The sequence below is a fragment of the Crotalus tigris genome, unplaced genomic scaffold (assembly GCF_016545835.1).
Source record: "Crotalus tigris isolate CLP2741 ecotype Arizona unplaced genomic scaffold, ASM1654583v1 scf7180000017628.32516253702:7417878, whole genome shotgun sequence".
In the NCBI taxonomy this organism is placed as follows: Eukaryota; Metazoa; Chordata; class Lepidosauria; order Squamata; family Viperidae; genus Crotalus; species Crotalus tigris.
The window spans coordinates 2,680,962-2,706,476 of NW_024096523.1; the positions used below are offsets into that span (position 1 = coordinate 2,680,962).

The following is a 25,515-nucleotide window of genomic DNA, read 5'->3' on the forward strand; positions in this document are numbered from 1 at the left end:
TAAAATATCTTGTGCAAATTCACAAGTCACTAGGGCCCAGGGTCTGCTGGAAGAGCTAGTTTATTTTTTTAAGTTTTACTAAAAAAAAAAAAAAAAAAAGCAAAACAAAACACCCCAGCACATCTTATACATTTTGACTAGACATGCACAATACGCACAAAAAAACTCTTGTTTTGGCTTGGCCTATTATACAAACTCAACTACAGTGGCCTGCAGATCATATAATTTACGATTTAGTATCTGGGATGAACCTAGCCAGTTGTGACTTTTGAACATAATCAGTGTGAGCAGAACATGTGATACTGTTCAAAAGTGCAACAAAAGAAGCACTTGCTCCAAATTAAAAACAGTGCTGAGGGTGAGAAAAAGTGTTCAGAGATAGAATTAAATGCTTCATTTCCCCAAAATGTATAGCACATGGAAGTCAGTTCACAATTACGGGTCAAAATCCCAGTGAAAGGGATTATCTTTCCCAAAAGTTGATGCCACAATATTTAATTTTGGTTCTTTCACTGCAAGTGTCCACTGGTACTCATATAAATCTCCTACCAGCAGGGCAATTTACACTCTCAACTGACACACTCACTCACTCACTCACTCTTAAAATGAGCTCTTTTGGGGAAGGGGAGGGGGAGGGGAGTGGAATGGCAGAATTAATAATCTGTCCATGCTGCTCTTGCCTAAACCATTTTCAAGCTGGTTCAGGCTGTCCCTTCTGGGTCTACCCACCATCTGCTACCCACAAGAGAGAAGAGCAAAGCCTTTTCTTTTCCTTCCTCCTGTCTTGCATTCTTTTTTCCTTGAATGAATGGCGCAAACTCCTCATTCACGAGTTGTTCAGTAACCCAGGTCAGATGATGGCACTTCCCTGGGGCTCAAGGGTAAGCAACTTCATATTTAAGAATGCTGAAAAGCAGCTGGGTAGTACTACACTACCTGAACTACACTAGTTTGGCACTTCCCAAATGGATGCCCTCAACCTGCAATGGGCATAATTTGTTCGCCTCCCAGAGTCCCTCTGTGAGTGGTTTTAAAATTTGATAAATAAATAAAAATAATTTCCAAAGTGCCAGCAGGCACCCTCCAAAATTTCCCAGCGAGTTGTAACTTTTAAGGAAGCAAATTGTTGTGAGTGGAGGAAAGGGGAGAAATATGTGAATTGCATAATATAGTCACCTTAGTTCACCTTCTGCATTTCAACCACATCATGAACCACTCACCAAACAAACCGGATTCATACCAGAATGTCAGTCCCAAAGCCAACAATAATCAAGTTTACACTATTGTGCAACCAGACTTGTTAAGATTTTTTAACTGACCTGGGTAAATACGTTATGCTAATAGTATAGAGAAATAATCATATTAATTGTAATTCAACCTGAATTAAACTGGATTTAGGTTAGTTTACATTTTATCCTAGCCTATTCTACTTGCTTGGCCCTATCAAGTATTTGGTGTGCAGTACACCTTTCAAAGCAAAAAATTACATTCATTTTATTTCACTTCATTTTCTAAGCCAGTGGTTCTCAACTTGTGGGTCGCGACCCCATTTGGGGTCGAACGACCATTTCACGGGGGTTGCCAAACAACGCGATCCGCCATTTTTTGTCAGCCGGCGCATGGGGGCAGCGCTGCGCATGCACGCCACGCATGGGGGGTGGCACGCATGTGTGCCGTGCAGGGGGGCGCCGCGCAGGCGCACCACGCAGGGGGGTGGTGCCGCGCAGGGGGCAGCCCCGCGCATGCGCGCCGCCTGCTTATGTCCGGGGTCGCCATATAAAAAGGTTGAGAACCACTGTTCTAAGCTTATAGCCACTCCAATTGTGACTGCCCAGGAGTGTTTACATGCCTTCTTTGTAAATAACATTAACACAATACCGAACAATCCATCAATTAGATTTATACCCTTCCTTCCTTTCATGAATTCAGGGCTGCACACAGCTAATCCTTGACTTACAACCGCATTTGAGCCCAAAATTTCTATTGTGGAGCAAGGCAATTGTTAAGTAAATTGTGCCCCATTTTATGACCTTTTTGCCAGTTGTTAAGCAAATCATACAGCTACTAAGCAAGTCTGGTTCTCCCACATTGATTTTACTTGTAAGGGTCTGTCTGGGAAGGTTGCAACTGGTGATTACATGACCCTGAGGTAGTGCAACTGTTATAAATACTTGTCTGTTGCCAAGTGCCCGAATTTGGATCATGTGATTAAGAGGATGCTGCAACAGTTGTAAGACAAAAAGTCATAAATCACTTCTTCCAGTGCTGTTATAACTTCAAATGGTCACTAAAAGAATTACTGTAACTCAAGAACTACCTGTATGTACCCCTCTTGCTTCTCATACTATCCACACAACAACTCTGTGAGACAGGATGGGCTATGGGTGAGAAACTGAGTGGGCCAACACTTAGGTTGCGGCATTCCAATTTCAGTTTTGACATGTGCATATTGCCTTGCTTTATTCAACATACTAAATCTGGGTTAACGGAACACTGTTGCTGCAGTCACACAATATATAATGCCTAAACCTAAAAAGTTTAATGGGGTGGCCTGGTTCACACTGCCTGCTAAGATAATGGCTACATTAACACAAACACGCTAATTCACTAACTACCAACCCCATCTTGGCTTCATGTAGGATATTGCATAATCCCAACGATTGTGTGTAGTTAGATATCTTTGCCAAGGCCAGGCTAGACATTAGTCACAACTGAAGATGTGAAAGGAGTCTGATTTCCTCTTTCCTTTTATCACCCACTCCCCAAAACCCTTTTCTCCATGATGGCCAATTGCAACTCCTAGCTGGAAGAAGGCAGGAGAAATTGGGGAGGAGGGGAAATAAACGAGGACGGATAAACAACCTCTTCTCTAGCTGGCTCTTCATTCCGTGTGTGTGTGTGTGTGTGTGTGTGTGTGTGTGTGTGTGTGTGTGTGTGTGCTCGCACAAAAAGCCCTAGGCATGTGTAGTTTTTGAGCCTTCCATTTTGCTCTAATTCAGGGGTTTCCAAACTTGGCAACTGTAAGATTTGTGGACTTCCAACTCCCAGAATTCCTCATGGTTGGCTGAGGATTTCTGGGAACTGAAGACCACAAATCTTAGAATTGCCAAGTTTGGAGAGTTCTGCTCGAACTCAAAAGTGGTGGGTTTGGGGGTTATTTACACGCTGCAAAAGAAAGAAGCAAACCCTGTGAATCACACTTTTCAAATAATTATCAGACAGCTGACTTTGGTGCATCAGCTAATCAGTTTATTTAGGAAAGACCCTCTCTCTATAAATAACATGTGAGCCTAAACATGAACTAGACAAAGTTTCAATAGTTTTAAATCTTGAATATTCATAATCTCGGTGAAGAGCGACAACTCTATCTCCTGATGCATAGATTGATGCTGGTGGTACTGCACACAATCCCTCTTTGATGTCAATCCACAAGATTCAATTAAATGATTTTCAAATCCAATGGAACAGATTCATCAGTTACCACAAACGGCTTCACCACACCTGGAACCTCATTCATCTAGAAGGGAGGAGGACTCCATTATAGTGGCACAAGGCTAATATGAAGACAGTCACTCTCTGAATTCCCAATATTTGGAAAGCTACTTAAGAATTCCAACACATATGAAAGGGCTAAGAAGTATGCAGGATCAAACCAGAAAAACAGGCTTTCAAATGTATGTTTTTGATACCTAAGAGTAGTCACATTTAAATTCGGCTTCCTATTTATTATCTAATTTGTCCTATCTAGTATTCTAAATATTTTGCAGTGCAAAATATTTTGGTTTTGGTTCAGGATTTGGATTCCCTGTTCCCATTTCCTGATTTTTCTGCAAGCCTCTTTCCAGCATGATATCCTGATTTTCTCTCTGACCTGGTCAGGGCTTTTTAACCTTTTCACCCATTGTACCAGTTTTAGGATATGGCAATATCTGAGTATTACCAGTTGCCTAGCAAGGTGTCAAAAACTTGATGACCAAAAAAAAAAAAAAGGAAAAAAGTGATGAAGTACAGCTAGTCCTCGACTTACAACAGTTCGCTTAGTGACTGTTCGAAGTTACAATGGCATTGAAAAAGTGCTCCCCAAGCCACAGCCGAGCAAGACACCTGCCTGTCCACTCGGCGGCACTCTTCCTCCTGTCCGAGGTTTCCATTGTTGTGAGCATTTCTGTTGAGGATTGGCAGCGGGGGTGGGATGGGGGGGGGTTTGGTTTTTGTCCCCCCCCCCGTCTGCTGGGTGGTTGCAGCAGGTTTTGGTCACTTCACATGACCCTGGGACACTGTGACCGTCATAAATATGAATCAGTTGCCAAGCATCTGAATGTAAATCACAAGACCCTGGAGATGCTATGCTGCAACATTCCAGCTGATCGGCGCTTCTTCAGGGCTCAGCAGAAGCACCAAGATCAGCAACGAGCTTCAGCTGGAAACTGTCGCTGATCCTGGTGCTTCCACTGAGCCCTGGCAGTCCCGAAGAAGCGCCAATCAGCTGGAAAGTGGCACTGATCCTGGCGCTTCCGCTGAGCCCTGGCAGTCCCGAAGAAGCGCCAATCAGCTGGAAAGTGGCACTGATCCTGGCGCTTCCGCTGAGCCCTGGCAGTCCCGAAGAAGCGCCAATCAGCTGGAAAGTGGCACTGATCCTGGCGCTTCCGCTGAGCCCTGACAGCCCTGCAGCTCCAGCCATCTCTCACTCAGGCTTGTGCAGTGCTGCCATCGGTTCAGTTCATTCCCCTCCTCCGCTACTTTTCTAGGATGGTTGCGTACCACCTGCCAGGTGCCAATGTACCACAGGTGGTACCCGTACCACTGGTTGAAAAGCCCTGTTCTGAGTATATATTGGGACAACATAATTTCCAGCCCATTCACGGGAAGGGTACCAGTTTGGGGAAAGCTGTGACAAAATATTTTGTGGTAGAAAACAGACATGATACCTTTGTCTGCAAACAACACAATTTTCACATCAATGTTGCTTGCCTTGCACGCATAATATTATTGCACACTGTTAATTTTATCAGCTGGCTGTGAAGGAGGTAATATACTATATTAATACCGACACTTAATAATTTCATGCATATGCTCCTTTAATTTTTCTTGTTATTACCGTAAATGCCGGCGAACAAGGCGACCCGGCGTATAAGATGACCCCCATCTTTATAGCCGGGCCGCATTCCTAGAACGTTGTCTTATACGCCGGAAACTACTAGTATTTCCGGAGTATAAGACGACCCCCTTCTTTGGCGCCGATTTCAGCGATCGCAGAAGTCGCCTTATATGCTGGCATTTACGGTACATTCTTCCAGGATGTTTTTCAGTTCCCAATCTAGCTACATTTCCTAGCTTTTACAAATCAGGTGAAGTTGGCTAACACTCATTCAAATGCTCTTTAAGACAGCCACATCCCACCTGGAGGACAATGCCTGGAAAAGAATTCACCCATAGATTTGATTCTTGCCAAATATATAGTATATCCACCAAATTGGTTGCTGAACAGTTTTGGTAGATATATTCATGTGTGTGTATGCATGTGCACAAGTGTGGCAAAAAGCAGATCAGTTTGTGAATTCTCCAACAGGCTTAACAGACCTCTAGACCAGAGGTCTCCAACCTTGGCCACATTAGGACTTGTGGACCTCAACTCCAGAACTCTGGGAGTTGAAGTTCACAAGTCCTAAAGTGGCCACGGTTGGAGACTCCTGCTCTAGACCTCCAATCCCAAATAATTCAAAAAGATAGTCTGGTCTCCTCTGCCATATTGCTGCTATACCTCCTGCAATCTAAATCAATTTCCTTTTAATTACAGAGAGAAAAAAAGTTTCCCACAAATCAGCTTTTTCCATAGAGTACCTCCCGGAAGACTAAACTTCCTTCATCCATTAGAGCTGCATTTCATACCAGGAGAGTGTTTTCTTGGTAAATCCTTTCTAAGAGGTTATTAGCCTGCCTTTCTGCCAAAACTGGCTTCCATTTTTTACAAAAAGCTGGATTCACACAACATACCAAATCTTAAATCTTGGTGTACAAAACTTCAATTGTATTTCCATATATTATCATCCCCAAACAAACCACGTTATAATGGAAGATGACAGCATGCCCAGATTCTGCTGAATGACAAATAATTTAACTTAGCATAGCATGTTTTACAAAGCCAGCCAGCTACAGGCAGCCCTCAATTTACAACCTCAATTGAGCCCAACATTTCCACTGCTAAGCAAGGCAGTTATGTGAGTCATACCCAATTTTATAAACTTTTTGCTGCAACTGTTAAGTGAATTATGTGGCCGTTAAGAGAATCTCTCTTCCCACATTGACTATAATTATGCCTACCATCTAGAATAGTGTCTCTCAAGCTTGGCAACTCTAAGAGCTCTGGACTTCAACTCCCAGAATTCCCCAGCCAACATACTAATTGGGGAATTTGGGGAATTAAAATCTATACATCTTAAAAGTTCCCAAGGTTGAAACGCTGACCTAGAAAAATGAAATAAAACTGGTACTATTTTAAAGTACTCCATCCTGTCCACTACAAAGAAATTTCCTTCTCAGAAAACCTGAAGAAGCTTCTCAAGATCTTCCCACAGTATCTTTATAAACAAGTCACACCCACCGTGATCACTGTGCTTTTTCTTCATAAAAGAATGTAAAGGGATGTTCAAAAATAGCTGGCAACAAAATCAATTCAATATAAAAATCAAAAGTAAAACCGTCAGGCATAAAAGCAGACAATTACAGGTAGTCCTCAACTTACAACCATTCATTTAATGACTGTTCAAAGTTACAACAGCACTGGAAAAAGTGACTTATGACCATTTTTCATACTTATGACCGTTGCAAGCATCCTGTAGTCCCAATGATCAAAATTTGGGCATTTGGCAACTGGCATGTGCTTTTGACAATGTGCTGATGCCCTGGGAGTCATGCAATAATCATTCATAATTCCCAGCAGGCTTTGGACAAGACAATGTTGGAAGGCAGATTCGCTTAATAACCACATGGTTCATTTAACAACTGCAGTGATTTGATTAACTGTGACAAAAAAGGTTGTAAAATGGGGCACAGCTCATTTAAAAACTGCCTTGCTTAGCAACGGAAATTTTGGGCGCAACTGTTGGCCACAAGTCAAGGACCCCCTGTAAAAACAGCAGAAATGCCGTACAATGTTTTGGAGCAAAATGGAGCTTTCAACAGATTTTAGTGTTAACCTCAGAGCACTGACTTCCTCTTCATGTCAGCTGTCCTGGCTTCAGTTTTAGTTTTGTGAGATCTGGTGAGACTTTCCCTGGGAACTTTCAAAACAGGGAAAAGAACCACAACTCAGAAAAAGTTCTATTTTGGGAGTCAAAATTGGCTGCTGGTTCCACAGTCTGGGTTTACCACAGTGATCTAAATCTGGATAGTATTGAAAGAAACAAACTTTTTAAGTATTAAGAGGTATCGACAATTCAGCTCAAACCGAGAGTATTTTCCAAATAGCCATTTGCATCGAGGTCTGACACCAACATGTCTCTGATAAATATAGATAATTGGGAGGAGTTCAGGGATAATTGGGGGGAGTTAACATCAGCCACCACCCGCCTCTCTTAGCTGAGTGAAATGTGAAATACTGCTGTTTATTTTGAGGAGTGCTTGAGAGATTGGTCAACCCCCAACCCACCCCCACCCCCAAAAACAATCTTGCCTTCCCTTGGGGAACAAGGGAGAGAAAATTGCAAGGAAGGCTCCGTCCCCCTCCCCGGCCCTCCCTCCCTCCCTCTTGCCCTGGGTCTTTTGAAGTGACCTGCAAAAGAAGCTGGTGGTCTTCAGAACATCCCAAGCCCTCCCCCTCCTTCCCAAAACACACACATTGTTCGAATTCCTCTGTTATCAGATAGGTAATCAAACTGAAGCCCCATTGAATTAGTCAAATAGCCCCCTTGCACCTGAAAGGAAGAGGCCCAAAGCCCCTCATCCCGGCACACCACACACAAAGCAGGAAAATTCCCAGGCCATCTCCCCAAAAAATGAAAGGAGGAGAAGGAAAAAGAAAAGGAGAAGAAGGAGAAGACAGGAGGAGGGGGTGATTCCTGAAGCCCTCAATACTGGGTGGAGGGGGAGTTCACAGCCCTCACAGTTCTGTCCCCGTATACCAGCAGAACTGCCGTCCTGTTTAAAACCCCAACACTGAATTCTCCAACCATGCCAAGACAACAAAAAAGCATGTTCGGTGGCAATTCAGTCCAATTTTATAAACAGGGTTTTAATCGTAAAATACAAATGCTCTATTCCAGCAGCACTGATGCATTTGCAGCCATGGGATGTAGCAACATAATCAAGGGTCTGTTGCAGTTGCACTGGCTGAAAGTACCCTACATTTGCAGGGACCACCGGGGAGGGTAGGACCAACTAGTGATTAAAAGTTGGGAAAGGAGTCCCCCCCAGCAGCCATTTTCAGATCTGAACAAACTGAATGATATTGACCACCCGCCCTTATCGTTCTCTTTTGCTGCCTTTATGAATCTCAGCGAAGCTCCCTTTGTTAAAAGCGGGGCTAAAACAAGCACAACATCCAAATGCAATATTCTACCATCATGCAAACATATAAATGGCCACAGCAGAAATAAACTTCCCATCATAAATTCTGCCACTGGAGATTGTAAATAAGCAAACCATTACAATCCTGCTGAAATCTGAACAAGGCAAAAGCATTGACAAGATGTGGCCGCACAGCTTCCTTTTCCTCACCAGTCCCAAAAAAGGATTCATTGATTCTGGGAATGTTTATTCCCACCATACCAACATACACCCAAATCAGAGCTGGGCATTCTCAGCCCTCAAGCCTGTTTTTTTGGTATTCCTTGGAAGCACCCTGATGGTTGTTACTGAAAACAGTATAGGCAGCAAGGTATATTTTAGATAATTTTAGATAATATTTTAGATAATTATGCTGATGGGGAAGAGAGATGTCCAACAAAACGTTTCTTAAAAGATCCACAAATAAAATTCAATTTGTTTTACACAATGGTAATGTCTACTGTTTAACACATATGTGTTAAATGCAGTTTTCAGCCACAAAACAGTCACACACCTCTATTTCAAGCCAAACATCCATGTAAATTTCTCATATGTTTCTGATTCTAATGTCTTTCTTGCCTATATGGTATTTGCCATGTTTCCTGTTCTGCCTGATTGTACAGTACTTTACTGAAAAAATAATAATGTTTAATAAGAGCCTAAAAAGATCCTTTCAGAGTTAGTTGCCCACTGGTTATCTAAATGGTTACCCAATGCTCTGTTGTTCTTTGTCCAAAATGCCCACATCAGCACTAGAGTAAATACAGAAAGAGGCACGCATGAGGATTTGCATATAGATCCTCTTTTTATAAAAATCTAGTTTATAAACTAGATTCTGAAAATGCTGTGTTCACACATACACTTAATTAGCTCCAAATGTTAAATCTGACTGGTATTCTCAGTTTTTGCATTTTTAATGGTTTGGCCTGATGTATCAACTCAGCTTCTTTACTTTGTTTATGGTTCAATGTATTGTACATACTAAGAAAATGGATTAATAACCAGGTTTACATACTAAGAAAATGGATTAATAACCAGGTTAAATTATCAGCCCAGATTACTGTTTTGGCCTAAGGTCACCAACGAGTGATAGAGATGGGCTGCTAATTCCTGGGCCAGCTAAGAGGTATGTATAGTTCTGTTGTAACACAGGGATGAAACTATAAGACACATTCTTGATTTAATGGTGCTATTTCTTTGTCTTTTCTCAACAGTTTCCTATTAGGAATATCAAAGATGGGAAGAGCGCCATATTTGATTGATTTATTTGTAATTTGGATTGAGTATTTTTCACTGTATTTTCTTTATCACCATTGCAATATCTTTGTTTTTATTCTAGTTAGTCTGGCATGAAATGACTTTTGGCTCTATCAGTAGACAGAGGAAAACAGCATCTCTTTTTACATATTCTTTAAATTCATGGAAATGGATTATGAATCAGAATCCAGAATAAACCATACACATAAATGTTATACCAAAGATATAATTTATATTCCTGAATGGCAATTCATTCTCTGTCTCTCTCTCTCTCTCTCATTCTCTCTCTCTCCACAGAAAACTTCATTTAGATTTCTAATCCCTACTTTGGCAAAGAAAAGTTTGAAATGATAATACTTGGCAAAATTTCAGACCTTTACATTGTGACTTATCAAAAATATTATTGAATGGGAATGAAGTTTTATTGTTCTGCAGAAGCTTGCTTATTTATTTATTTGATTTCTGTAACTGTCATTCTCTTTTTTTAAAGAATTTTAGTAGTTTAGAATATAAAATACAAAGGCAAATGAAAATAGTGGGAAAGTAGGGGCAGGAAAAGGGAAGAGAGGAAAGTGTAGGGGGAAATGAGAAAAAAGAATTGGCTCACAACTCTTTTTAGCATAGTAGAACAAGATAATATAGTTTTACTTTTACATAGTAGGCATTAGTATAATAACAAACTTATTTAATCCACAAGCCCAAACTCTGCATCAATTAATTAAATGAAATCTGTATCCCACCTTATACACTAAGTGTATAAATTATATATATATATATAAAATTTACTCACATATTCCAAAATAAGATTTTATGTAGAACGATCACTCACTTCCCTTTGTTCTTTTGTTTCTCTTTATTTCAAAAACCTAACAAACTATTACAGAAACATAGATTCAACCATACACCATTTTAATGCAAAGCTCAAATCTAGATAACTGTGCTTACTAAACAAATCATGTTATACAAACTATGACTTAACATGTCAGCCTTATTTAAGAGACTGGGCTATCAAAGCCAGGAAAGGGATCTCACCATAACCACAAAAGCCATAACATTGTATCATAATTCAAATAAAACAATATTGTCCAGAAAACAAGCCCATTTCACAAAACTAAAGCTTGATTGGACTTTGCTATCTATATTGTACTAGTTCAGTGGTGGCGAACCTATGGCACAAGTGCCAGAGGCGGCACTCAGAGCCCTCTCTGTGGGCACGTGCACCGTCGCCCCAGTCCTAGGCCTTCAGCTGGGTTTTATAAAACCTTTTTGCTTTAGGCCTCCACCACCATGTGCAAAAAAAAAAAAGGTTCAATCAGTCAATTTCAACTTCTTGCGAGGAAAAAAAGATTTTGCAAAATTGGAATTGATTGGTTGAACTTTTTAGTCCCACCCAGTCTGCCGTTACCACCGCAGCCACGCCCACCCAATTGGCCATGCCCACCCAATTGGCCACACCCACCCAGCACTCGACGATGCATAAGTGGATTTTGGGTTGCAGTTTGGGCACTCAGTCTCTACAGCCATCACTGTACTAGTTCTTCAGCTCCAAGGCCATAAGTTTTAAGACTTGTATCAGGAAGTCTACCGCCATCTCTATCTCACCATCTTTCTACCCCATGCTTGGGGAAATGACAGCTATCTTGAAACCTGCCTTCCCTGATATCCTCTAAGACACTCACACAATCCAGATGTAAACCCAGAAAGTGACTATTTGGGGGTGAGAGATCTTTCATAGGACTGATCGACCAACTGAAAACATCACAAACATTGCTTTTAGCCAAAGATCCTGCAATTGCTACAGGATGCAAAACATTTTAAAACACCATGGGATGCCAAGTCAGTAAGAGCAAAAGATGTGAAACACTAATGACATCAAGCAAATAACCAACTCAACTTCCTGTATTTTTGAAAATGAACTAGTTTTTCTGGTTCCTAGCAGATGCTGTCACAATTAAAAAAAACAACAATCAAGTTCCTAAAGACTTAACAAATGGATTCTAGCCTAACATTCTAGCCTCTGTTTTTCCATAACAGAGCCTTATAATATAAAACAATATGACTGGAGGTCAATCTGGTCATCTTCTGTTACAATTTAAGATTTGACCTAGATATTTCAGAATTTTAAGAATTTGTTAATGGTTTAAAAAGGGCCTTTAATTACTATATATATATTTCTTTTTAAAAAAAAAAATATTGCAGGACACACATCCGTCAAGAACTGTTGTAAATGTTAGATTGAATTTTATTTGGCAGATTAGCATCCCTTTCTTCAGATATATACAACTTTATACTACAGGAGAAGTTTATCTATATTAATTGAGGTCAAAATGAAATAGAATGTTAGAGGCAAAGGGCTAATCCTCCCTTCTTCTTGCAAATCAGTGAAGCATAGTTATTTTGTAGAGACATTCATTCTTTTAAAACCCTATTGTAGTAAAAATGAATAAATAATAAGCTAAGCAGATCTGATGTGGCATTTTTTCCCCATCTATCAGATCAAACCAAAGCAATTTGTGACAGAGTGGCTATGTTTTGTTTTGTTTTTTTGCTTCTGCAATAGGGAAAGTTTTAGTTTTTACCAGTCTATTTGTTGAACTATAGGTGGATGTAAGATGGCACTACATACATCATGCTTATTGTTTCTGACATTGTTAATTGCCCCTTCACTGGGGGCATTCACATAATTGTTCAAGAGGACACAGACTTTCTTGCATAGTTGAAGAAATTTACATCGTATCTTTGTTCATTACTAAACCCTACACCACAGGTGTCAAACTAGCCGCGTCACATGACGTGCTGTGACGTATCGCGACTTTTTTCGCATTGCGGGAGCTGGGGTGAGTGTGGCCTCTGCATGATGCAACCGGTCCATGGGCTGGCAGTTTGATACCCCTGGCTTACACTGATGATGTAGTGCCACACATACTTACACAAAAGCTTCATTAAATATACAATTGCAGCCTAAGCTAGGTTCACACAAAGTAAATTAAATCAAGCTTTGTGGGGTTCTTGGTGCTCTCAAGAGTTTGGTTGTTTTCCTGCAGACATTTCATTACCCAACTAGGTAACATCATCAGTGGTAGAAGGGAGTGGGGTTTGCTCAAAGCAAACTCAGAAAGCACCAAGCACAGTTCAACCTTGAGCTACAAATGTTCTTTTCTATTAAATCAAGTTTTTCCCAGATGGAATGTAGAGATGTGGCTCTTGTCTCATTATTGAGCATGCATACAATATCCACCAGTGACTTTGGCTATGGGAAATCTTTATGGTGGAAAAATCTGACTAGTCCATTGCAGCATATAACTCTGTAGCCATGATTTGTTATTAATCCATGTTTCACAGGGAGTCATGTAGACTTATTATATTGCAGTTAAGGCTAGAAGTTGCAGTAGGAATGAACTGATTTTAAATGATCCTACAGCACCTTCCCTCTTCTTTGAATGACTGACTGGACCTGGAGAAAGGCTTTCAGCAAAGATCTCAAAGCAAAGTCAGCACAGTATGTTAGCACTGGCTCCTGAACCATTTAGGGATTTAAACCAGGTTTAGAACTAATAAGCAGCCAAGGAATTCCTTTAAAAATTCATATAAAACGCCTTATGCAAGTTTCATTCAAGGATAGTTCTATTTATAGGATATGTTATAAATGCATAGAGACCAAGAGAGTGGAAGATATTGATTGTATACATAGCAGGAAAATAGTTTGGAGGATGCAGCATAGGAATCTACCCTAGTCTAATAATGTTTCCATTTCTCCTCAGAGAAACTCTGAGAAAGAAGCACTTTAAAATATGTCTATATTTTTTATTGTACTTTATGTGTGTGTGTGTTATTTTATTTATCTTTTGGACTATTGTTATCCAACTTCATCAGAAAGACAAAATACTGTAGATTTCAGCTTAATGTTATCAGCAAGCAAAAAATGTTCCATATCAAATTACTGTTGAGCTGGTGGTATTTTCTTCCTACAGGTTTCCAAGTAGAGTTTGGGATTATGTTACAAAATTCCAGTAATTTGAGGTACATGAACTTCAACTCCCAGAATTCTCCAAACAACGTGGCCATTGCTGAGCATTCTGGAAGATGACTTTTATAATCTGGAGATTCAGGTGGGAAAAGTTGACTGGACCAGACTAACTGGGCTTACTCCCAAACTCTTTAACTGTGTACCTGGTTTTCAAGGTAACCATCCCCTTACCGCAACAGTACCTTAATTCAACACAGTTTGCATTTCCCAAACTACTTTCTGCATATCCCTGCTGCATCCTAGATGAATGAAAAGAAATGAAGTCTTAAAGAAAGCAAGAACCAATCTAGAGAAATTAATAAATGTCCTCCTTTAACTTGGGACACTCCAGATGGAACTGCAACGGCAATTATTCCCAGCTAAAAGGAAAGCATTGATTTTGACAGAGCTGGATGAGAAGACTGCATTTTAGATGTCCCCTAATTAATTTAAACTACTCTGATCTAGGTTTCTTAATATTGGATTCTGCGGCATCTACCCACAATTCATTTCTGATTTTGGGGTTTCTGTAGGATTGGTCAAACTTTTGCTCTGTTGAACTGGAAGCAGTTCCAGGTCAAGAAAAGAAGAAGAAAAAAACCCCAAGCAACTGAATGTCTCCAAGGCAAATCCATCCTCAAATGAATTCTTCCCTAGTAAGACGGTGGCCTTTCCCAGGAATTTAGCAATCCCAGAGAGAGAAGCGGCTTGCAGACAATGGCCTGATTATCTCAGCATTTTCTCCCCGCAGTGCCCTTTCAAGAAAAGGTGCCGCCTGGCTCCATTTGCCCTTAAGAGACCTGAGCGCACACATTCACCCTGAAGGCAAATGCTGGCCAGCAAAGAAGACCTTTCTCTCCGATTGACTGCCTCTTTTTCATCCAGCACCTCTGATGTGTAGCTTCATTCCTAATGCAAGACATTTAACTTGCGGGTGCCTCAATCATCCCTTAAGAAGTCCGAGATGGCGGGGCCTAATTATTAAAGCAGCCCTCTTTGGTTTGCCATCATTTGGAGGTGTTGGACTACAATACCAATAAGCCAGAAGAATATACAGAAAAGTTCCATAAGTGGAGGGAGATTACAATTTTAAATCCAGGAATCTGGACCAGAGACAATTGAGTTGGAATCTTAAATGAACTCTACAGTGATTTGAATTCAAGGTCTCTACTGCTAGATTCATTCACACAGCATACCAACTTTTTCAAACTGTAACCATGGCTAGGTTTTCAAGGAGGGCTACTGTCTTATGTAAAACTACTCTATTTAGTTAATAACTGTTATCAAGAGAATAAAAAAAAGGGCTGAATCTGGTAACAAAAATAATAGTGATGGGTGAAGCTTGTCATTGAGGCATCAGAAGTCAGCTACCATAATTTACCTGAACTTATTTCACAGGATTGTTGTGAAGATTTAAAAGTGATTATATGTATGTATGTGTGTGTGTGTGTGTGTGTGTGTGTGTGTGTGTGTGTATATATATAACTGTCCTTACCTGACTGAAACATGGAGTTGGACAGGATGTGTGAATGAACTATACTTGTCCCACCTGATTGGTTTAGTGCTGTCAAAATTAATGTGCATAGAACATTTTCTGGTATGAAATTAAATTTCTGGTTCATATGGGCAGGAAGGTCTCTCTGTGTTAGCAGTTTTGGTGACTGAATGGTTCCCCATGTAAATATATTGTATATTAACTAATAAAAGAAAAGGATAACCATGAATTATTCTCATATATTTCTCAATTCATTAAGAGGAATGAGCACAAAAGAATTCTTGATTAGGTCTACTAAGTTGAGAGCGCAAATATGCACACATGGATCAATTCAGTGCAACAACAGGGCCTTTCCAGCTACAGGGTAAGATAGAGAAATTCTACCCCCACAAACATTGCTAATTGCTTGAATTTAGACACTGGGGGAAGGAAAATCATTGCCTGAGGCTGCTACTGAGCCTGACGGATCCACTGACCAGCAAAATATGCAAGTGAAAAATATTTCCCCCAAACAGAAACTCTAAAACAACTCAACACTTCAACAACTGTTAACCGAACACCAAGTAAACCAGATTTAGCAGGAATGAAAACCACACGAGGCAAAATGGCTGCCAACAGCATAATGGATGATAATCTAAAAGTGGCCTTTCACGGACTGGACCATTGGATGTTATCTGTTCACACTGCAAAGCCAGGTGAGAAAACACAAGACAAGTCAATCTGTTCTCCATTTTGCCAAAAATTTGATTGCTTTGTTATCAGATGAGACAACTGGGAACGGATGGTTGGAGAGAGGGATGGTTGGAGAGAGGAGGGGGGGGGGAAGAGATGGAAACTAACCCCCTGCTGAGACAGGCTATTCAAACCTGGTTCCTGTAATAAAGTGATTTAATAGATCTAAAGAGGCCAATTCCCTTCTTTCTTCCACAGTTACTTCCTGTGGGTTATCATTCACATATGTAAATGACCAGGAGCGGGTTATCTCTGACCCTCATGCAATTAAAGAAATCCCCCATCTGGTTTTTTGAGGACACAATGCATAGATAAAGAAGCCAGATTTGTATTCTTTTCCTGTGATGGTTTCCAAACACTTTGGTCATTTGTTAACTCATGTCCAGTTCTCATTTGTGGCCCGTCTTCCTATTTCATGCAATATGGGCAAACAATTTGAGAAATAACAAAAATAAAATAGTGACGTATTAAAATGCATTTGATGCAGCAGTTTAGGGGTCAAAGCACTTCAATATCATTCTCTTTAATATATCTATGAATTTATTTGAGCTGGAACTTTTCGATCCCAAGGACACATAAATGCTACAGTATAGTAGCTCCATTCTGCAGTCTACTAAGTATCATAGGCCGTCGAATGGAGTTGTTCAGCTTCCGCACCTTAAGGGTCACCTGAAAAGAGATATAAAGCTCCCCTTTGCTATTTGTTACTTGCTCCATTCCTTAAGAAAGCTAGCATACCTGGGCTCTAAAAAAATTCAGATCACCAATAGCTGGCAGCAAAGAATATGATCTCCTTTGCTGCCATCTAGTGTTCATTTGGATTTTTGTGGCCCAGTTGACAAATTTGCCTTGGGGTTTACTATGCTCTCTGCAGACCACTATGACTAGGAAACTAATATCATCCAGTAGAACACCCTGATTTTAAGTTATAATGTACATAAATAGGTGTCTGAATTATGGCATTCTGTTACAGAACACCTGTATAAATTGATGCTGAGCTTTCAGAATCAATTACAGATCTACCTGCTTGTCCGGGCTCTGACTAAACTTACACTATGTCATATTTTAGATTTGTTCTGCTAGTGTTGTCATGGCATTCAGCTTTAACTTATGGAATTTTGTGTGAATTACAGTTTAATAAATTCATATGGGTTTATAGGTTCCTCCCCCTTATGTTATTAGTTTTAATGAAAATTAGGTTAAAATTATTATAATTAAAATTATAACTGCTCCTCATTTTTTCCCCATCAGCACAGGGAAATTGGAGGAAGACTAGTATGACATGCCCTCTAAAGTTCTATATTTGCAATTGTTGAGTAGCACTTGAGAAAACTGATATATGTCAACCAAGCTGCCACCACTCTAAGGCCAGATTCAAGACCGTAATATTTAAAAAACAACTTAGAAGAAACAGCTTTGGTCATTTGCTCTCATAAATTGAAAACAGCAAGAACCAACGTCACTCAAATTGTATCATTTCCTTGTATTGGTTAAGGAAAAAGAAATCACTTTTGATCAATTATATTTTCTTCTACCAGTACAGGATATCCACAGTAACAGATCATAACAGTTTCCAACCATTTCTGTGGGAGTCTGAAGCCTGCTCATGTCAGCAATGTATCAGCAGACTAATGACAATGCCATCAATCACCAGTGTGGTCTGTCCCAGATAAATCTGTAGTCCAACAAGCTATAGAATACTTATTCTTAAGACTTATGGATTTCCCCATTGGAAACCAAGACAACTCCATCCTCTCCAACATCAGCCATTTCTACCTCCTTTTACAGATGTTTCTTCCTGCATCTTGATATAGAATTAATGCCAGGGAATCTGGAAATCTCTGTAAAGATATACTTATTTGTTGGACCAGGCCAAAAAAGAGTCTGCATTGCCATCTTCTCTGGTGATTTTGGATTGAGGCTTTACTGTAATTTTCATCTTCCCTGATGCCCTAAGTCGCTTAAATGCAAACCGATGTTAGGAATAATTTGCTCTATTGTTCTAAAGCTGGGAATATCCATGATCAACTGTGAAACTCATTTGGTGATGGAGATATAATAAACTAGCCCACCTTTCCTTACAGAATTATTGCAAATATATCATCTTAGAAATACAGTTTATAAATGTGAAATTCAAGTGACACTTTATACTAAGATACTTTGCTCAACACTATTAGATTGACTGCAACTTTCCAGGAAATCTTAAAAATAGCATCCTTCGGCCATTTGGGTACTTTCCATCACCTAAAGTAGAGATGTGTAACTTTGTCAACTTGAGGTGGAAAGAAAGCAATTCCCTTTGTTTTTACTGCCTATCCCACAGCACCTGCCACCGTAGGCAGAAAAAAAACCTTTAGTTTCCCCCCCCACACACACACACACTTCAAGGGATGCATCTTCTCTGGGGCAATAGTCATAACTAATTTTGGCAACATGCTGTGACTGATTTTGATAATGATATGCTATGATAATATGCTAGAGGCAACACTCCTAAAAGTAAGCAGGTCAAATATTAAATAGGATCCTCTCACACATAGTTCCTGATTTTCCCTTCTGTCAAGTTTAGTGGTCAGTTTTTGGGGGGGAACATTCAAAGCTTTTTAGAAATCTTTTGTGGCCCCGGGACTTAAGATTGTGACTCTTCACCTGAAGGAAAGGCTGGCCCCTTATATCTGAACTCAATGTACCACCTGTCCTTATAATCTTTATGCCATAAATTTGTGAAAGCTAAAATATTAGGCACTTAAATAAAACAATGTATAACACAGTTCTAAGAAGTTCTCCAAGATTTTGATAGTACAGTAGCACACCATGTACTGAAACTGTGGCTACAAAGACTATAGAGACAAGGAAGAGGGTGTTGATCTAAGAATTAGAATCAACAGCTGGGCCAAAAAAGATAGGACTATGTTAAAATTTTAAGATCTCAAACATTCTTCCAGGCAATTCTTATAACAACAAAAATGTGGAAAGGAAGGATGAAAGTTAAAAAACATTCAGCCTAGAGTTTGCAGCTTAGTCAATCTGAAGAGGAAGATACTGCTTGATGTTGAGAGTTTCCTTGCCCTCCTGTACTCCAAACACACGTATTTCAAACAAATTAAGGAAACAGTAGTATTCATTTTTCTATTAACAAGGAGTATAGCAAAATCATTACAATAGCCAAAAACATCTGGGCTCTTTTTTTGTGCAAGACTACTATTAATGCCTACAATCAGATGCAAAATCGATCCCACATGTTTGTTTTGCCTTCCAACTGATAGGGATGGTTTGCAAAGATCTCCCAAAGCTCTAAATTTCAGCCACATTCCAAACAACTGACAAGGTGGTTAAAACAAAGACAATGTCCCTCCATGCACATCTCTCCAAAGAAAACCGGGGAATCAGCATTCCAGGTTTATTCCCTTTGGGCTTTTCCATCAATTCATCTAGGCCTTTACCTGGAGAAACCATTCTCTGGGAAGGAGTGGAGGGTCAATCAAATACAGAAATCAGGAGTTGCATTCATTCCTTTCATAGATTTATCGTGTGCCTGGGTGTGAATGAAACTTCATGAAAGTTCCAAAGAATTATCCAAAGCAGCTATGTGTGTTAATACATGTCTGTGTATTTGTTTGTATGTATGAATTCTACATGGGTCAACCAACTTAATCTAAGAATTGAAAATAAGTGGTTTGGGGTTCCCATCTACCTTTCTTGTTATATAATGAATAGACATTATAAAACACAATTCCATATCAAAAAAAAAGCCAGCAAATGTGAATCACGAAATACTTTACACACACAATCCTACATTCAAAACTCCACAGCCTTATCAAATCCACAATCATTTCAATGTTTTTTTTTAAAAAGGACAGTCTGCATTTAGCCATATGAACTAGCACCATTGAAAATGCAATCCTATGCATTCCTCAAAGCAAAGACCTTTCAACTTAGCAAGGTAAATATGTGTGAGACTACAGCACTGAGATATCTGCTATGGATTCCAATCTGTTGAGGACAGTAGTTTGCTTCTAAGTCAACATCTATACCTTTTCTTCTGAATAATCTTGTTTGTAGTTTGGCCACCTAATTATTCCTCAGTGAAATTAATGGGGCTTTTTTCTGAGTCTATGTATTTGAGGATTGTTGCACAAAGGCTGTACTTCTACCCAAAGATTGCATTATGCACACTTCAGTACTATTTAAGTCATTTAGGACCAGGAAAGGTGTTTCCAAGCAAAGATAACTTGAAGCTTCTTCCAATTAGTTGTTACAGTGTAATTATTTTCTTCTGTCTTAAATTAGGCTTTCTTCTGAGCAGTTGTTTTATTACTCATGATCAAATCTTAACATTCAGTTCTCCATCTGAATCAGCAGCATGCATATACATTTATTATAATTTAAACCTTGTACCACTAAATTCAAATCTACTATTACAGCACTGGTGTTGCACTTAGTTCCTTAACCTGTATAAACAAGATCATCTACAATCAGAACTTCTTTTTCCTTATCTTTTCTCTGTAAACAGAAAGAGGTTTCACGTGAATGATAGCATAATACCATCAAGAATGGCAGGGCCCCAAGAAAATAAGTACCAGCCAGAAATTGTGCAGCAGTATTTTATCTGATGTAGCAAGAACAAACATGATTAAAGTGAAGAAAACTGCCTAATGAGGAATGTGACTATCCTGCCCTTGCAAGGGAATTAATTCAAAAGGTGCTCCTTTTCACAAATTATTTACCTTCAAGAAGCAAAGGAAGACATGTGGTGCATTTAGAGAAAAAGTAAAATCCACAGCTGGCTGATAGCTCTTAACAGGATCAGGCAAAATAATGAGCAAACCAGTTTGACTTCACTAGGATTATTCAATAGCTGAATGGGAAGGGGAGGGGGGAATGAGAAAATGGGAAGCTTGATTTTGAGACTAAAAAACCTAGTTAGTCATTCTTAAAATGTGGACTTACAGTACAGGAATACTCTGAAAGAAGTCTCAATGCATTCAAAGCCAGTATCATCCAAGAAGGCTCTATTAAGTAATGTACTATAAAAATTTGGGCTGCAGCTGGGGCAAGGAAACAATAATGTTCCCTCCATTTTGGGGTAAAATATAAAATGCAGCCATTTTACTGTCAGGTCACCCGTTTCTGGGCTCCTTTGCTTTTCCATCATGGTTAGGGTTCAAGGGTTAGTTAGGTTGCTGTAAAGCGATATCGGCTTGATATCAACTTTGGGTAAAGAAAACAAAAGTACCTTGCATTTCAAATTCAACATGAAGCAATTTTGTTAATGTAAATTTCTCTTTCCTCAGTATGGGACACAAATATTTACTTTACACATTCAATAACATTTACCTATCTCCTGCCCATTCCCTGCTGTGGCCAGCAACTCTGACACTCATGCATAGAATATTGTGTGGCATTCCTACAAGGATCTAGAAGACCATCTTTGAACAGGAAGCTCCATTTTGTTCTGATACCTAAAAGCCATCTTGGTGATACCAAATTAACTAAGCAAGGAAGTTAAGGTGATAAACTTGAAATGGATTCTAATCGCTTATGTCCGACTTCCATGAAATTCTTATCCTTAAAATCATGTGTGAAATTCTCCTCATTGCGACAGCTGGTTTTAAATCCACAGTTTTGTTACGCTTCTGTTGTAAAACAAAAAATCCTGCACCTTTAGACAATTTCTCTTGTACCACTCATATGACACCCATTTTTGGTCACTGTTTCCTCTGGAAGTCTTTCATAAAATTGTATTAATAACGTAACAGCATTGCAGGATCTAATTAAAGGCCAGTTGAGTCTTGGTAATTCCTATGGTTTTAAAATAATCCCCTAGGGCAGAGGCCCCCAACCTTTGGGGCACTAGGGACTGGTTCTGTGGAGAGAGGTTATCCGTGGACCGGAGGGGGCGTGGTTTCAAGTGTGCCTGCATCATGCGGATGGGGCTTTGCTTGTTTCCATGGCCTGGTTTTTGGCATGCCACGGCCCTAGTGCCCTGTCTACAGACTGGGAGTTGGGGACCCCTGCCCTAGGGCAGCCTTTTCCTGAATTTTCAGAATTTAGGAGATGGTAGCACAGTACCTGAGAGTATTCTGCCTGATAATTATGGTTAAGCTTTCACCCCCCAAAAATGTACTATTGCCTTGTCCCAGGATTCTTGGTACTGATTTATTAATGTCAAAATTAGAGCCACCTGAACCTTAGGTATATACAGGATGCTCACACACACACATACACACACATACACACACACACACATCTGGAAAGCAATTGCTCCCAAATAGACTAGACTGCAGTGGCTTCAAGCAACATTTGGAAGCATGTCAACCACTGCTAATTAATCAGAGGCAGATCATCCTGACATCAGTGGCATAGAAAGTGTTATGCCTACTGGACAATTGCAAGCCAAGAAATATTGTGCTAGCAAGGCCTTTCTTAGTAAAATATCTTATTATAACATTGCACAAAAGCTTTAACTCTATGTCCTTTCATAAGTGAGGAAAAGATGGCCTTCCAGATGCTAAACTACAATTCCTAGCATTCCCCCCCCCCCCATGCTGGCTGGGACAGTGGTCCTCTGCCCTCTTTTTATGTTCCATGCTTAGTTACTTTAGGCAGGATGCTGGCAGTTTCACCAACTGTGTTTTAGAGAGTGTGGAAAGCAAATGCTACGTAAACCCAGTTAGTTTGCTTTTAGCTTAGTGGATTGTGTGAACACAGCATTTGCTCTTTTAAACCATGATTTGTAACAAGATGTTGTACAAGCCAACCTAGTGTAGTTTGAATTGCCACGCCAAACCAAATATACAATGTTAACAAGCTAAGTTAACAAACTAAGATATTTGATTATCATATATTTAATTATGACACCTTAGTTCTCTACTATGGCATGGAACCCTCTTCCTTGTTTCTCCAACCCATGGAAATCAAGGCCAATAAGGCCTTTTCTTCCTATCCATTTTCCTCTTCATTTGTGAAAGGAAGATTTTACACTCTTAATAACTCCCTGTGGAGATTTTTGCAACTGCTTCTTCCCCTCCCATCACTGCAATCGTGATTAGTGACCACGACGACGGCTTGCTTTTAACGCCGCGGTTCTTCCGGCTCCCCATCCCATTTTTAAAAGGCAAACTCCCAAGCGGCCCATTTAGGAAAAAAAGGGAAGTAGGAAAAAAAAAAGAATTGATATCAAGCCGATATCGCTTTACAGCAACCTAACCCTTGAACCCTAACGGAAAAGCAAAGGAGCCCAGGAACGGGTCCTTCTGCCTTCGAGAGAGGGAAGAAGCCCGGGCGGGGTGCGGGAGACGTAGAAAAGGCCCACTTGCACCCAAAAGCAAAACCGCGCGTGGAAGCCGAATTCGCGCAGGCACAAAACGTGCTCCGCGGAGGCTTTTTGGCGAAGGAGAGAAAGCAGAGACCTTCCTTTGCCCCGCGCCTCTAGTGAGAAGGTGGGAACCGGCAGAGCTCCGGAGAGCCTCTTTCTGCAAGAGAAGCCTCTCGCCCGCCCGGTCGGCGCTGCTTCACGCCCTCTCGCCGATCCGCCCCAAGGCGCAATTCCTAAACTTTGCGCGTAGACGCAAAGTCTCTCCAGGCTGCGCCCAGCACCGAAGGCCCACGCTGGCCGGGTCCTTAGGCCCCAAGCTGTCTCCCGAGCTCCCGGAGGAAGCGCACTCCCAACCACCTTCCTGATGCCAGCGTTCCCCGCCCGGGCTCCTTTCCCCGCTTACCTGATGCACGAAAACGTCCACCGGGGAATCGAGGGCGATGCCTTCCTTGGCGGTCATAGAGAGGAACCCGAAGCCCATCCGCACGTTGAACCATTTACAGATCCCGGCGCCATGCAAGGGCGGCTGGCTTTCCTCGTCCGGCCTGGGCGAATCCCCGCTGGGCTCTTCCTCGCCCGCCTTGGCGCAGCCACCTAGAAGCATACCCGCGGTTCATCAGTCGAAGCGACTCCAGGAAGCCCGCTCCCCTCGCCTTCCTATTGCCGGCGGGCGAGATGGGGGCGCCCAGCCACGAAGACGCCCGCGGAGGGGGGGAACCGGCTTGCCTGTCGGTCAGCCCCACACCTTCGCCCCGCCATTCCCCGGTTGCCCGGAGAGCAGCTTGGAATTCCGGCCCAGCCGAGGCATCCTCGGATCCTCACAAGTGGTTGGGCGAACAGGCGCCCTGAGCCTTGGGTTCTTTGGGGGATAGGCGCAGGGGAAAGCCACCCTTTAATCGTCCCTCCATGGTATACCCGGAGAGGAATCCCTGAACAAGATACAATCCCGGGAGCGGAGGAACGGAAATACAGGCAACTGTTCCCTTCGCTGGTCCAAATCCCATAGGGTGGCAACATATTAAATATATTAAAATATATTTGTTGCATTTTCCTTTCGAACTTCGCAACACTAGAAAAGAGGGGAAGGGCGAAGCCGGTGGATATTTTTAGAGGATGGGAGGGGGAGAAAAACCCAGAATGCTCCTGTCCTGGTGGATTTCGAAATTCTCCTAAAAGTTGGAAAGGCTTGTGAAAAAGTCTCATGCAAAATGCAGACTGAAGGGAAAACAATGCAAGCCAGAAAGGGCGACCTTTTCCTCTCGAAACCATTTGGAAATCTGTACATGCGCCTTTTTAAAAACAAAAACCAAAACCCAATCCCTCTTTTTTAAAAATGTTATCTCCAGCTGCCAAATACTGCAAAAGGTTTTCGAGCTCTTTCGTCCACACCTCCTTTCCTAAAAGAAAAAGCACATGGCAAGCCAAGGAAGAGGATATACTGCCCCTTCCCTCAAAAAAGTAATAAAAGTAAATAAAAGTAAGAAACCGAGGTAGAAAGGGTAAGTCTTTTAAGGCAAAGGGGGGGGGGACAGGTTCAGTATCAGAAGAAACTAGAAATCTCTCTTGAGCGCAGTCCCCCCCCCTCCCCCAACTTAAGGATGGATAGACGTGAAGGAAAAGTAAAAGAGGACGAAAGAAGAGGCGAGGGAGAAAGGCCTACATTTTACAAGAGGTAAAATTGGATAGGAAAATTTCACTTAACCTGCAAACTGCTGGTTAGAAACAGACCCCATTCTGCACCCCTGATGGCAATGGTGGACTCTAGCAGGAGCCGCTTCCCCTCCTCTCTGCCCGCCTGCTTCGGAGAGGGTGTCACCGCAGTTCCCCAGCCCCCAAAAAAAGAGAGAGGGGAGGGGGGAGAGGACAGGAGGGGCTGGGGGAAGATTCCAAACAAGAGGAGGGACGAAAAAGCCAGCCCCAAGGTTTGCTACATCTTCGCGGCAACAATAGCGGTGGGAGGGCCCGAGGCCTCCTACGGCTTCCCAAATTTCGGAGAGACAATAGAATTCCCCCCAACGCCAAACCTTGCGAGAGCTCCCTTCCCCGCCTCCTCTTCCCCCCTCCCCCCCGTCTCTGCGCTCTTCTCTCTCTGGAGACCAAAAAATGTAACCTTCTGCCGCCTGTCCGGCAGGCTGGAGCCTGGAAAGCGGGGGGGGGGGGGATGGG

General features: G+C 41.3%; 1 protein-coding gene across 1 annotated transcript in view; it reads right to left on the bottom strand.

The window, feature by feature from the left end:
- LIN28A (lin-28 homolog A) overlaps nucleotides 1-24,326 on the bottom strand; it is a 32,952-nt gene extending 8,626 nt beyond the window's left edge. Inside the window, exon 1 of the mRNA XM_039334141.1 lies at nucleotides 23,753-24,326. Coding sequence (XP_039190075.1) covers nucleotides 23,753-23,953 — 201 coding nt within the window. The 5' untranslated portion in view covers nucleotides 23,954-24,326. The remainder of the gene's footprint in view (nucleotides 1-23,752) is intronic.
- Between the last annotated feature and the right edge of the window lie 1,189 nt (nucleotides 24,327-25,515).